General features: G+C 43.6%; 1 protein-coding gene across 3 annotated transcripts in view; it reads right to left on the minus strand.

The window, feature by feature from the left end:
* The window catches only part of DCP2 (decapping mRNA 2), a 28,919-nt gene extending 14,085 nt beyond the window's left edge, over positions 1 to 14,834 (minus strand). Inside the window, exons 1-5 of one of the 3 annotated variants that reach the window (XM_083404206.1) lie at positions 14,627 to 14,834; positions 13,144 to 13,333; positions 2,997 to 3,148; positions 1,189 to 1,316; positions 722 to 820 (exon numbers count right to left, since the gene is read on the minus strand). In XM_083404206.1, coding sequence (XP_083260332.1) covers positions 722 to 820; positions 1,189 to 1,316; positions 2,997 to 3,051 — 282 coding nt within the window. In that variant the 5' untranslated portion in view covers positions 3,052 to 3,148; positions 13,144 to 13,333; positions 14,627 to 14,834. Of the gene's footprint in view, positions 1 to 721; positions 821 to 1,188; positions 1,317 to 2,996; positions 3,149 to 7,798; positions 8,044 to 13,143; positions 13,334 to 14,626 lie in introns of those variants that run through there. The other 2 variants (XM_083404204.1, XM_083404205.1) reach the window with 2 other exon arrangements.
* Between the last annotated feature and the right edge of the window lie 98 nt (positions 14,835 to 14,932).

A 14,932-nucleotide genomic window follows, 5' to 3' on the forward strand; every position in this document is an offset into this window, starting at 1 on the left:
AAAGCACGAAAGCTGTGAGTTAGCTATAACGTCATCCAATTTTATTCAAGAGAAGAACTATAACCTATTTATTACATTGGCTATATAGAAAATCTTAACACAGATAATGTCATCTATGAATTTAAAATACTTTTCATACTTTTCATGCTTCATATTAATTCCATAGAATATTTATCCAGGTAGGGGATTACAGAATTCCCTCTGTTGTCTCTCACTCGCAGTACTAAAAATGACAGCAAGCAACTCAAAAACCCATTGGGGGGAAGTTACTCAAGATGACATGCATTGCGATCCTGTATGTTTACTTTGTCTTTCACCAGAAAAGCACAACAAGTTTTTATTTTATGTTGAGAAAGGGAAACTGGTTACATAGCAGGAAAAGCAATCAAGGAGGCTGTCCATAAAGCAAGCCTTGCCCTACAACAACCAGTTTTCCTCTCTTATGCCACTTGGCATAAAGTATGTCCAATATATAAACAGCATTAAAACCTCTTTTTAAAAGTAATTCTTACATAACTGTATACAATATTATTGGACTGAATGTCAATGAATGCATAGGAATGGCAGCAACAGCAACGTAAAAAGTTATATCCACGTTTGTCATATATTAGGGGACAGAAAAATCGCCACCTGATAGAAAAACACTAACATGGTCCATGCACTTGAGGCACATGGGAAGATGTCAGAGACCTCATTTTGAGCATAAAAGCAACTCAGTCACCTCTCTAGCAGCACAGTCGTGTGGAGCTTCCTCTTTATTCACTTTTCCTTTTGGAAATCCCCAGCCAGACTTTGCTAAATAACCCTGGACCAGCAGCACCTGCAAAATTTAAGCAGTCAATTCAAGACATAATTAAACACTTAGAAGAAGAGAAGTAGTTGGAGGGCATCAAATTGTGTTAAGCACCAGTGGGATTGGGAAAGTTTCATATTTACAAGAACGATACACCAAAATAAATCATTGAGAAGAAAATCCAGCACACATTCTTCTCTTACAGTGAGGGAAAGAATCTCAAACGATATATATTATTCAATTATAAAACTAGTATTTACCTAAAAAGGTATTGTTTAGGAGGTTTTCAAATAGTCGCACTTGAGTAAGTTGATTTTAATGTTAAAATCTAAATCAATATTAATTCCATTTTCCAAGACATAAAAGGAAATCCTTCAGATCAGTTTCACACTTACATTTTCAAGGCTCTCATCGAGAATAATGGCACCATAGGTTGGCACTCCCATTTTGTACTCTTTCCATTCATCTAAAACCCTCTGCACATCTTCACCTTGAGGCAGTAAAAAAGGGCAATGACTGAAAAGTATAGGTAGTCAAGGAAATTCACTCCACCAGGACACACGTTTTCACTCCTCAAATCATGTTTCCTTTCTTTCTTTGTCTCCAGCAAATCATAATCACTGACATTAATGAGGGAACCTTCACACCACCGAGCTTTAACTCCAGTGGGTTGGTTTTTCTTAAGAACTGTCATGGGAATAATTGGGGGGGGAAACCTGATATGTTAAATCACTTGCCTTGTTGCCTGTGAAGAATCTTGAGGCACTTTAAATTTGCATAGGGATGCTTTCATAGTTTGAAACACCTATTTGAAACACATATTTCACCACCCCCACCACCTTAAAGCTATATATGTGTAAACTGGCAATCAGGGCACCAGTCTTTAAAACGACACAGCCTAAGCTGTGAAAGAGGAAAGGGTCAGAAACATGGCATGGCTAAATTTACAGATCAAAGAGCTAGCAGTACAAGCTGGCCAGTGTCCTTTAGGGTAGGATATTCCTGATGCCCTGAAGGGGCAGTCGTGAGGCCCAGTTCGAGAAATCATCACTGAATCCTGTCAGGCAAAAGGCCCATCTAGTCTACCGTTCTGTTATCACAGTGGCCAAACAGTCCAACACCACTCTCTTGGTTATAGATTATTCTCAGTCAGCTTTTGGGTCAGAAAGCTGCCTTGTTTCCCTTCTTGATGACCTATGCAAGTAGATGGGCAGAGGAATATTCCCTCTGGATTGTCTCTGTGGGTTGGGAGGGTTCTGCTCTATCATATTTCCCTGCAAGGCAACTGCGTTCCTCAGATCGGGTGCTGCTGAGAGTACCGTACGCCCCAGAAGCACACTTAGCCTGTCCTATAAATGGGTTTTAACGTTATAGCTTCAACCACTCTGTGAATTTTGCAGTCTAAAAGTAGTATATAAATCATAGCACTTCTTTTTAAAAGTCTCTGCCTAAGAGTCTGGCATGCAGCAGTAAGAAGCCTAATAATCGGCTGTGGCCAGGCAGGTGAGAAACAACAGCTTAAAGTAATTTTAGAATGCATGCTACCCCCACCCCAGAAAAAGCATGAGCTGATTGGCATTTTCCAGTTTTATATGCATTCATTACATAGCAACAGGAACCACAAAAATCAACAGAATCTACTTGTAATGCCTCCAGGCCAGAGCTGTGCATGCATTCCAACAAAGGGCACTCACTCCTGCACAAACCAATTTCCCCATTCATTTCTGTAGAAAGGACAGCCCACTCTGCATTAACAATGAGTGAAATTCTGTGCCATTCCCACCTCCAAACACATAGAAATTGTGTAATAAGCACATTTTTTTAAAAAAAGTAACATAAAGCACACATAAATACGTGCAGCAGTGGTTAATGTGAAGAACTTCATAAATTCCAATTCTGGAGATCCCTTGCCTTAAAACCTAATCAGAATGATTTCAAAAGAGGTTACTCTCAAGTGTCTCATGACACAGGTAAATTGCCAGGGCACCTGACATCTCTAGGTAGGTAGGGCTGAGAAATATTTTTATCTGAAACTCTGGAGAGCAGCTGCCAGTCAGTGTAGACAACAGTGAGCTAAATGGGCAAATAAGAATAATAGTCTGTTCTCAGTATGAGGCAGCTTCCTGGATGGCACTCATGAACACAGTTTCACCACACATAGTTCACAAGACTACAAAAAGACACAGTAATACAGAAAGGATATCAGCTTTAGCAAAATCTCTTATCCCACACTGAGGTAATCCTGGTGTGTTCTGCATGTAGAAATCCAAGTAAAACCAATGGGCAAGCTCAATCTGAAAACACACTCGGATGGCATTGTCTCGCTCCTCGCTGGGAATGTGCAGAATAAATCGACTGTTGGGAGGGGGAAAATAATTTTATGAACTAGTCACTGAATCATCTGAAGCACAAAGAACTCCTAAATTACAAAAACAGCAAGCGCAAAGTCAAAAAGGTTTATTTGAAAAGGACCACACATATTTTTTTTAAAGCCACACATAGGTTTCAAGACATGTATTCAAGATCTGGGACATTTTAATGACAAACTCCCATCAGCCACCATGAGATTAGAATCCTTAAGTTTCATGCAGATGAGTAAATACTATGGTTTACATAGGACCTTCAAATGCTTTCAGCTCTCCATGATTCAGCACCACCGCCATGAACTTCACTTGAAAGCTTTGAGGGGGTTATAAAAATGCAGGAATTGTCAGGATGTTTGCAATATTTGACAAGACTTATTTTTTTATTTTACTTAATACACTTGCATACTGCCTTTTCATAACTTAACGTGTATTACAATGACTGCTAATAACAGATAAAAATGCAATGCAAGACTAAGATAAATGTAGCAACAAAAGCTAATAAACTAAGGCCAAATGAAAAAGATGTGCCTTGCAAACCCTCCTAAAAGCTAGTATAGGCATCTGAGTGAGGACGTTCAACAGGCTTGCATTACTTGTGTAAAAGCCTTGCTTCTGGCCATTATGGTTCTTACTTTGTGTGTAATAGGTAGCTGAAGTAGAGAGTGTTTAATGTTTGAAGCTTACATACATACTAGGTGGATGAAGAGGATCTTTGTGAGATACCGTATTTTTCTCCCTATAGGATGCACTTTTCCCCCTCCAAAAATGAAGGGGAAATGTGTGTGCGTCCTATGGGGCGAATGGAGGCTTCGCGCACCTCTCCGCAAGCAGCGAGAGCCCAGCGCTGGGCTCCCGCTGCTTGCGGAGAGTTGCCTGCATGCTGAAGCCTGCGCGCGCCAAGCTCAGCGCGTCCAGGCTTCGCGGACCTCTCAGCAAGCAGTGGGAGCGCTCCCGCTGCTTGCGGAGAGTTGCCTGCATGCTGAAGCCTGCGCTCGCTGAGCTCAGTGCATCCAGGCTTCGTGGACCTCTCCGCATGCAGCGGGAGCCAGCGCTGGGCTCCCACGGCTTGCAGAGAGCTGCCTGTTTGGGGGCTGGGGTCGGGGGAAGCTTGGGCTTCCCCCGCCCCAGCCCCGCGCCTGGGGGGGAAATAATTTTTTTCCCTTTATTTCCCCCCCCAAAAAAACTAGGTGCGCCTTATGGGACGATGCGTCCTATAGGGTGAAAAATACGGTACATAATTCTAGTTTTATTATCAAATAAAAGCTGCGGCTTCAGTTGAGTGCATATTTTCTCAGAAAAACTGCTGGGTTGGTATTTTTACATAGGTTTTAGTGTTTTAACAAAAACACTTTGGGGATGCAAATAAATATTTTAAATTTATTGGTTAATGTTATTTGTATTTCTTCCTACAACTTAAACCAACCAAAGAGAAAGGATTTTTTGGGAGCTGTTTTCATTTTGACCAAAAAACAGGCAAGTTTCATGTTGCAGTATTATCCAGCAACAAGTTGATTTAAGGTCAAAAAATCATAGTGAGTTCTGCAACGACTAGATTGGTTATAAATGGACTTTCATGTTATTAATTTGATTCAATATTTTATTAACTATGAGTTTTAATCAATTAAATATGAATAAGCAAAAAACGCACACCAGTATTCTGAAGCTAAAGGCATACTTTGGGTGAGATCCAACATCATGCATGCCCCTGGGCACAATGGGATTTCCCCTTCCTCTCCTTCTCCTCTTGCCCTAGCAATGGACCCGGTTTAAAAAGCCAGGATAAAATAATTCAAATTGGCCACCACATCAAAGTCTGACATGAATCTGTTGATTTGTTTCATGGCTGGACTTCTTACTTACACAGAGTAATTGTTCTTGCCCTGCAACCCTCATAACACTGTTCAATGCAACTCGATGGGTAAAGTAAGGACTAGGTAGGGCATAGAATTTGTACAGAGTTCCTTCTGACACGCCATATTTTCTCAAGCTCAGTTTCCTATCTCAAATATGGGAGACCAGAAAGTATTTTAGACTGAAACAGTTGTACCGGCCTTAGGAAGAAGAACCCCAAATTTATGAAGTCTAAGCATCATTTAACACCCTTGTATCTCAAGGGACGTGGGTGGCGCTGTGGGTTAAACCACAGAGCCTAGCACTTCCTGATCAGAAGGTTGGCGGTTCAAATCCCCGTGATGGGGTGAGCTCCCATTGCTCGGTCCCTGCTCCTGCCAACCTAGCAGTTCGAAAGCACGTCGAAGTGCAAGTAGATAAATAGGTACCGCTCCAGTGGGAAGGTAAACGGTGTTTCTGTGCACTGCTCTGGTTCGCCAGAACAGCTTAGTCATGCTGGCCACATGATCTGGAAGCTGTCTGCGGACAAACACCGGCTCCCTCGGCCCATAAAGCGAGATGAGCGTCGCAACCCCAGAGTCGGTCACGACTGGACCCAATGGTCAGGGGTCCCTTTACCTTTACCTTTTTATCTCATCTAACATCTCATCTAACAGGTTCAGTTTGACAATAATTGCCAGATATTTAATTTTTGTATGCCTGGGGCTTCTCATCTCACTTAATAATATTAGATCATTGAGAAATCATTATTGTACAACAGATAGGGGTTAGCAAAGATGTTAATTCTGGAATTTAATAACTATCCTGGATGGTTGAGCATTCTTCTGGATAGCAAGAACTCAATAAATTTGCTGGGAAATACCAGGCTGGGAGCACAGAATACATTTACAGGCACATGCCAAGATGAGGAGGAACAGCTGACATCTTTTACTGGCTTCTCTCCCTTTGACATTGCCTTAACATGCAAACATTAAGTAAGTGGTATGAAAGCAAAATGATGTGAAAAGCATTGTCTACTTTTTCTCCACATTTCAGTGTGTTGTCAGAAGCAAAACTGATAAATAAGCTGGCAGCCCTACTTGGTAAAAGCAGTATTTCCAGAGCAGCAGTCCCTTTGATATTCTCTCTTGCCTATCTACCCTTCTCTCTCACCTTCCACACCATCTCATTACGTTTCAATACTGTGTGGATGAGTTCTCCCTCTGACTGCTATCCTGTTGGTAAACCAAGTATCCGCCATACAGATCCACTAAATGGGGGCAAAACTGGATTTCTACAGTGTATCTAAAAATTGTGTTCCGTTTTTAAGAGGGATTTCCCCCCCAAAAAAAAAAACCAACAACAACAGTAGTGGTTGAGATCTGCACATGTGCACTGCCCTCATACTATGTCTGAACAGCAGCAGTAGAAAGCAGTGCCCAGATGCCAGATCTGGGTGTTTTAAAGCTGCTTGTTTCCTTTTGACACCAGACCTAAAAAGGGGAAATGGGGATGGAATTTGACTTGGAGGTAACAACAAGTGCACCTCTACCAAGTCCAACATGACTGCTCCCTAAAAGGATCCTTCAAAACTGTCCCTTCACAGTTAAAAATGCCATGGAAGGAGGCATCTCTATTTTCACAAATGTTGGAGGATATGCCATAATGCTCCCAGGAAGCCACAAAACAGACTTGGGAAACGTTTTTCATATATATATGATAAACATGCACTGGACTACAGGGGTACCTCTACTTACGAACGTGATCTGTTTCGGGGTGCCATTCGCACCCTGAAAAGTCTGTAAGTAGAGTGCTGCTAATGCGCGTGCACAAAGTGCAATAGAGCACCTCTGGGTTTGCTGCACTTGCAACCCGAAAATCCGCAACATGAAGCAAATGCAACCAGAGGTATGACTGTACAGTACACTTTAAAAGACGTACAGGGTGGGAGTATAATAGTTCCATCAAGCTGCACATGCTATGTGTACAATACAGTAACACCAAAAGTCTAACAAAACTATTTACAAAACCACCTATTGTCAAAACACATTGTGGATGTTACTTCAAAAACAGTAGCTATACTGACTTGTGCTGCAAAATGACTACCTAATTTTCATTTCATAACTTCATAGCGGCATGAACTTTCCATTTTAAAACTTGGGAACGTTTTTGTGTGTGTATGTGATCTTCAGGTGAAGGGCGGTATAGAAAATCAATAAATCAATCAAGTAACTGCTGTGGGCGACACATTTCCTTAACCCTAATCCACAAAAATATGCATCATTTCAGTGCTACATTCAATATATACTTGCGTGTGTGTGTACTTGTGCATATATTCAGTACTATGTTCAGTATATATATCTGTGCATTGCGTGTGTGTGTGTGTATGTATATACTCTGTGTGTGTGTGTGTGTGTGTGTGTGTATATATATATATATATATATATATACACACACACGCACGCACGCACACAGAGACAGGCGTCGTAAGAGCGCGCGCACTTTAAAGCCGCCTATACAACCAACGACTCCCTCTCCCTCCCCGCCACTTTGGCTTATAGCTAATTAACCGGCACCACCAATTTCTGGGCAATTCTGAGCCGCGGGATTCTAAGCCTGGCGGGACTTTTAACTGAGGGAAGGCGACGCGGTGTCTCTCCCGGGTCCCGCCTGAAGGGCGGCCGCCTCTCCGCCAGCTCCCAGAGGAGGAGGAAAGGGCTTCGGACGCTGCTGACCCCCGGGAGGTCTCGCTCCGGCCCTTCCCCACAGCCGGCCGCCTCCCCGCTTGTGGGGGCGGAGGCGTTAATACCTGCACAGGTCGTCCAGGACGCCGCTGGGAATCTCGGCCCGCTTGGTCTCCATGGGGAAGCAGCGCGGCTCATCCCGACTCCGCGGGGCCCACAGCGCCGCGCGAGACGGACCTTAAAAGTGGGGGGGGGGGAGCGGGAGCGAGCGAGAGGGGAAACGAAACGAGGCGGTTGGAGGCGGGACTACGCCGTTTCCGTCCCGTAGGAAGGAGGAGAGGGTGCCAGCGAGCCAATCGTCTCTCTGTCTCTAGTAAAGAGAGGCGCGAGGCGGCGGGGTGGGCGGGAGGTAAGGCAAGGACCCTTGCTTCTCTCAACCAACCACCGCGGCGAAAGGAAAGGAATGGACTAATCGGCTTGCCCGCTGCTCAAGACGGACAGCGGAGATAGCCAGTCAAGTCGGCGAAGGACCGTGAGCGACGGGCGGGGCGACGAAAGAGGAAGGAGGAAGGGTTCAGCACCCAGGGAAACGAAAGAAACGTTAAAGCTCCGCGTTAATAAATAAATAAATAAATCAGATTTTTAAAAAATAAAAATAGGGGGGCGGAGCTTTCGAGGTGCGATTCGTGCGTCATTTCCAAAATGAGAGCCGCCGAGGCTCAAACCCGCCTGGCAGTCACACCCCGTAACCTGGAAGCTCTTTCCCCCTTGCCCGACTCCGGCTTATGTGGGTTGCTCAGGAACTCTGCGCGCTCTGCACATGCTCAGGGGATATGGGTAGATAAGTGAGAATTTCTCAAAACCAGGCAACTCCTTATCAGCTTGTGATCTGAGCTTCGTGGGTAAAATTCTCAGCCCCTCCATATGAACACGAGTCATTTTTGTAGCCCGATTCTGCGCGGGGTTGGGCCCCTCCAGCTCCGTTGATTTCTACGACTTCACGCACGTCTTAAGGCCTAGGATAGATGGCGTGAGAATATCGAAGCCCATTTGCTGAACCTACCCCATAATGCGAATGCATTTTCTGATACTTCCAGAGCTCCGCATATAAAGCTAGATCGCTCAAAGGATAGTAAAAAGGCTAACAGGCTTATTGTTCAAGCCAAAGGCCATGACAAACTTGTGTTCAGCAATAGATTTAATAATATAATACGGAACATAAATCAATAAAATATTTTTTTGCAAAGCTTCTGAGCATTACAACACATCTTGTGCTTCTCTGTGACATCTTCAATTCTAATACAGTGGTACCTCGGGTTAAGTACTTAATTCGTTCCGGAGGTCTGTTCTTAACCTGAAGCACTACTTTAGCTAATGGGGCCTCCCGCTGCCCCATTTCTCATCCTGAAGCAAAGTTCTTAACCTGAAGCACTATTTCTGGGTTAGCGGAGTGTGTAACCTGAAGCATATGTAACCTGAAGCGTATATAACCCAAGGTACCACTGTATTGTTTTGCCATTTTAAAATCCACTTTGCCAACATCTGTTGTCCAAAAGAGAGAAGTTACTAAAGACAGCAACACCTTAATTTCAGGTTAAACCTCTGAATTGATACCAAAAAATACAGCAATTTTATCTAACTACTTTTCCCCCATGTTTTTGTTTTGCAGCCAGTAGATAGAGGGCCACTCTGAGTGTTACGAAACTATTATTGTCGCTCCAAAGAAACTGAACCATTTCTGCCTGGGTTAAAGGGTAGTAAAAAATGTGCCTGCTAGTCATATGTGGCTGTAGTTTTTCTTTGCTGGGAGGCTCCACAGAAAAAGCCCCACCCCGCAGGCAGCATGAGCAGCCAGCATTTTATGAACACTCATGATTGTGGTTTTACGAAGCAACTAGTTAATACTCCTCTTGTCATCAAAGGGAACTTGTTATTCCACCTTTCGCTAACTGAATGTCTAGATTTATCTAAGACTATGGAGACTTTCAAACAAGAGAGACTTCAATAGTGCAATCAACTCAGAAGTATGACATGCTGAGCTCATCTGCAAAATACTAAACTAAAATGTGGGAATGGGTTTTTGTGACCTTCAGATGAAGGGGGGGTATAATGAATTAATTAACTGCTGTGGACGACACATTTCCATAACCCTAACCCACAAGAAATGCATCATTTCAGTGCTGTGTTCACTATATATTTGTTCATTGCATTCTATACACAGCATTCTCAGCTGACTTCACACATAAAAGCATTTCTGTATCAGTTTCAGCCACCAGAGGGTGGCATGCTTTTTTTTGTTTGGGTTTGGTTTTTTTTAAGCATTCAGACAATGCCTACAACAACAACAAAGGATAGCCAGGCCTTTGAGAAAAAGACAAAAGGCTAGGACGGGGGCAGGGGCTCTGAAAACTACAAACTATGAGATTGTAAATAAACCCGTTTTCAGTATTCCCCATCCTGTTAAAAACAAAACCACACACGTTCCCCTGAAAATAACTCACTAACAACCTGTATTTGCTGGTATTCAACTATTTATTTTATCTTATTCATGTATATGCCCCTCTCCCTTCAAGATAGCATCTTTCAAAGATGGCTTATGAGTAAAAACTGTTAACGGTGCAATATCTATAGTCCCTGTTAGATGGTCCTAATCTCAGCTAACTTGTTTGGTGCGCGTTTATTAACCCATCTTTGCCACTCAAGTTGTTAAATTTCAAATTGGTTATCTGGACTGTCAATTCTCTGTGCCCAGTCTGAATACTGACCTTGTTATTTCTTTACAGTTTCATTCATTGGTTGCCTGCCTACAAAGGGTGGCTTCTTGTTTGATTTTGCATTTAGAGGGATACAGTGACAAACCACACACACAATTGTGAAGGACACCTGTGTCAAGCTCCACTTGAAAATACATGGAAGCTGATCCCTGATCAGATACCATTTTGCACTTGCTCCTATTTTAATATATATTTTTGAACACAGTTATGGAAAAATAGCACACTACATTCCAAAACACTCTTTGCCACTGCCTGTAGAGAAATATAAGCCTTATTCTGAGAATAACAGAAAGTAATAATAGAAATAGTTAAGTTGAAAGTTGCCAGCAGACCAGAAATAAAATGGCCTTGACTGCCTCTGTGTTTTTAACCTCAGGTGCATTTGCAAAGGCTTTTCACTGAGTAGAGATAAACATGAACAGCTGTTCGAGGCAGGAGAGCAAAACACTCTTAAAGGCATATCAAAAGTATAAAAATGAACAACTTTACATGTAGAAATTAAGCTGGTGAGTGGAGACAGGGAAACAGTGAGCTCTTCACCAGGTTTTGCATGTCACATTACAGAACCAGTAAAAAAAAGTTGTCAGCATACTAAGTAAGACCTTGATAATGTTCTGCTTCTTGTTCCAATATCCTAACTCTACACAGAAATGGGCCAACCCACAGAATCACAGAAGACCAAAATACACATGATGCAGTGAGTCATTCTGCTAAGTTATGCATTTATATTTGATGCTCTGTGCGTACAGTACTATGTGTGTACCACAGGGATTTCAACTATCGTTTTTGTTTTGACACTGAATAGGAATACACGGCACTGGCAGTCAACTTTCAAATACAGGCCGTCTCACAACATGTACTTCCAACACAGCAGTGATGCTGTAATGTCCCTTGTTGAAGGTTTACGATGCCAGCATCAGCAGGCTCTTTAGTTGCTATCAGTCCATCCAGGAGTGCCACTTTTATGCCAAATACTCCAGATTGTACATAAGCACTACCATTTCAACTGCAAAAGCTGACTCATTGTATACTTGTCGCATATTACTGGATGCTTGCAAGGAAGCGCTTTTCCTTTCAGTACTTAAAATACTTCAGAAAAGCATCCATAAAATTGCAGAGGATAAATAATAATGGATGGCACACAGGTAAGCCTTCTACTGAGTTCAGCAAATACAGTGGTACCTCGGGTTACATACGCTTCAGGTTACAGACTCCGCTAACCCAGAAATAGTGCTTCAGGTTAAGAACTTTGCTTCAGGATGAGAACAGAAATCGTGCTGTGGCAGCGCAGCGGGAGCAGGAGGCCCCATTAGCTAAAGTGGTGCTTCAGGTTAAGAACAGTTTCAGGTTAAGAACGGACCTCTGGAACAAATTAAGTACTTACCTGAGGTACCACTGTATAACCTATGGGAATAAAATACCTACATTCCATGTTGTAAAATAACAAGAAATCCGTGGAAAATAAAGTTTGGGGAACAAAGGAATGCAGCATAATCCGCAGACTAACAATCTCTTACCTAGGCCTACTTTGTATCTCTGCAGTCCCAACTTTGTAACTTTAGCTCCAGAGATGACTCTAAGGGAAGTGCGGTTGTCGAACTACTACAGTGGTACCTCGAGTTACAAACACCTCAGGTTACAAATGCCTCAGGTTACAAACTCTGCTAACCTGGAAGAGTTACCCCGAGTTGAGAACTTTGCCCCAGGATGAGAACGGAAATCGTGTGCCGGCGGCACAGCAGCAGCAAGAGGCCCCATTAGCGAAATCACGTCTCTAGTTAAGAACAGTTTCAGGTTAAGAACGGACCTCCGGAACAAATTAAGTTTGTAACTAGAGATACCACTGTACTGTGATATGGTATCCTTCTCTCTAATTGTGAGCTGATGAGTGCCAACAGACATTTAAATAAAATGGGCCTATTGTGAAACAAGAGGGAGTTACCGTATTTTTCTGTGTATAACATGCCCCCATGTATAAGACGCCCCCTATTTTGGGGGACTCAAAATTTAGAAAATGGGGGGAGATTGCCCAGAGCTGTTGTGCTTTTTTGGGGGGGGGGGATGCCTGAAAACGCTCACCCGACTGGCCAACGCTTCTGATAGCACACAACGCATAAGCCTCCAGTCGTGTTTCTGATCACCGCCAGCAGCCGCCAATTGACTGCCTAAATGCCACAGCAATGGCCAATCGACAGCAGCCATTGCCACAGCAACAAATCACCCGCACTAATGCCAGTGACAATCTACTGCTCACAGAAGGAAACAATCCACCGTCACCCCTCTACACTACCCATGTATAAGATGCCCCCAATTTTTTACCATTATATTAACGTAAAAAACCCCCTCGCCTTATACACGGAAAAGCACAGTATTACCGTGCCCAGGAGAATTCCAAGGGTTGCAGAAGTGGGAAAAATACTTTAGACAAAAATGACAAGTGGGCAAAAATGCCCTAAATCAGTCCACTGAGCATGTTCAGTGGCCCCAGAATACTCAATGTCTGTTGGAAGCGGAAATGGAAATCAAGTAACGGAATTGGATAGAATATAACATGGATAGAACATGGTGACCCGTGTCACCAGCACACCCACTGGCACGAGTCCTAGGGGACACACAAACAGTCCCTGTAAAACATATACTCCAAAATCCACATTGCACACGTGACAGACTGCCCTGCTGCATTCTGTGTTTCCTACCTATTTACAGGAAGAATCAGGGTCCAAGTCAACGGTGCTCACCGGAAGATGGCAGCTAGGAGAGCCTGCAGGCAGGGAAGCTCAGAATCTTTCCCTCCCCACTCAGCAGCCAGATAAGTTAGATGTGGAACAGCTGGAACTAGTTGCAACTTCAGGTGATCTTAAAAAGGCCTTCTTCCTAAAAAAGAAACTGGATAAAGGGGGGAAAAGTAACTATTTACTGAGCGATACTGATGACTTTGTAACATAAATTAGCACTCTATGCATGGGTAGCTAAGAAGATCAGGAGGAAAGAACTAGATAAAATAGCAGTCAACTGCAAAGGGGATTGGGATATTTAATTTGCCAGATTTTACTAGAGAATCTTCTGCTATTCTATTTTATGCAACAAACCATCTTAGTAGCTGTGACCGTGGTTTATAATATATGTGTGGTGCCTGATGGTTTTTATGGTTATTGCAGTTTTTCCTCTTGTTATTTTTCCGAATGATGCCATGGCCTATGGCTAGCACAATAAAAGTCTATGATGATGAAGACGAACTATTTACTGTAGCTTTTCTTCTGGCTAGGTAAGAGTGGATCTAGAAACAGTTTGTTTATCCCTTAAAAATGACCAGCACCCTTCAATGAGAGCCAATGTATTATGTAAAATACAGTACCTTACATAATACATTACTGTAAAAGTAAAGGTACTGTATGCTTTCTCCCCCTTCCAGACCAACACAATCAGTCAATACCTTTTACTTGGTCAAACCAAAACATTATAAAATAGCAGTCAAGCTTTCAGGTTGACCATGATTCTTAATTGGGATGGATATTAAAGCAAGAGAGGAGAGGGGACAGTGAATTAAAAGGGGGGGGCAGGGAGACTAAGGTGACATGCACACCATAGGAGCCAACTCCTAGGCCCTTCGCCCACCCCCGAATAAAATATTTGAGAAGGCCGCCCCCAGATTGATGGACAATCCCATTCAAGTAGAGTGTGCCATGCATGTGATGGATTTTGTAGGGTGGAACTTACTTGCTTCCCATGGGCGTAGCCAGTATTTATTTTAGGTGGGAGAGGTGGTTTTATGTTGGGGCAAGGGCAGAACTGAGTTATCTGCATTGCGATTGGTCAGTTAGTTAACTATATTTATTTACTTGATGGGGTGGCAGCTATCCCTGCCCTGCCCCCAATTCTGTACTCAAGTTGGCACCCCTGACGCACACCATACAAACACATTTAAACCAATTGGCTCCCCTGCCCCAATCCTAGGAGCTGTGGTTTGTTAAGAGCTCTTGGGAACTGTAGCACTGTGAAGTACAGTTCCCAAGATCTGGAGGGAGCCATATCCTTTACGTCTATGCTGAATGTGAACACGTGGGTGTGGCTGTGCGCTGCCTCTCTCTCATGCACGTAACTGCCAAGAACTGTCGGCAGAAAAGACAGAAAACACCGAGCTGCTATAAATAAGCAAGTCCCCTGCACCCTCGTTCTTACAAGGCCTCCATTTGCAAAGGCTTTCGAACGACAGGGTGGGGTGTGTGGGTTTGTGGAAGGAAAAAGCCTTCGACGCCCAATCTTGCTATTCTCCTGAGCCTTTTCTGCGTGGGTCATTCTACCCGGGCTCCCCGCCTCCCCAGCCACGCGAAAGCCCCGAAGCGCTTCGGCCGAGCCTGGGTGTGGCTCCTTTGCAGAGACTCGAGGCGGAGGGCGGGCTCCGGGGCCGGGCTTGTGCTGACGTTGCCCCCCATGATGCCGCCGCCGCTCCTGACGTCTCTCCGCCTTCCCTTCCGCGAGCAAAGC

Source organism: Podarcis tiliguerta (assembly GCF_965153285.1).
Source record: "Podarcis tiliguerta genome assembly, chromosome: 11".
NCBI classification, from domain to species: domain Eukaryota; kingdom Metazoa; phylum Chordata; class Lepidosauria; order Squamata; family Lacertidae; genus Podarcis; species Podarcis tiliguerta.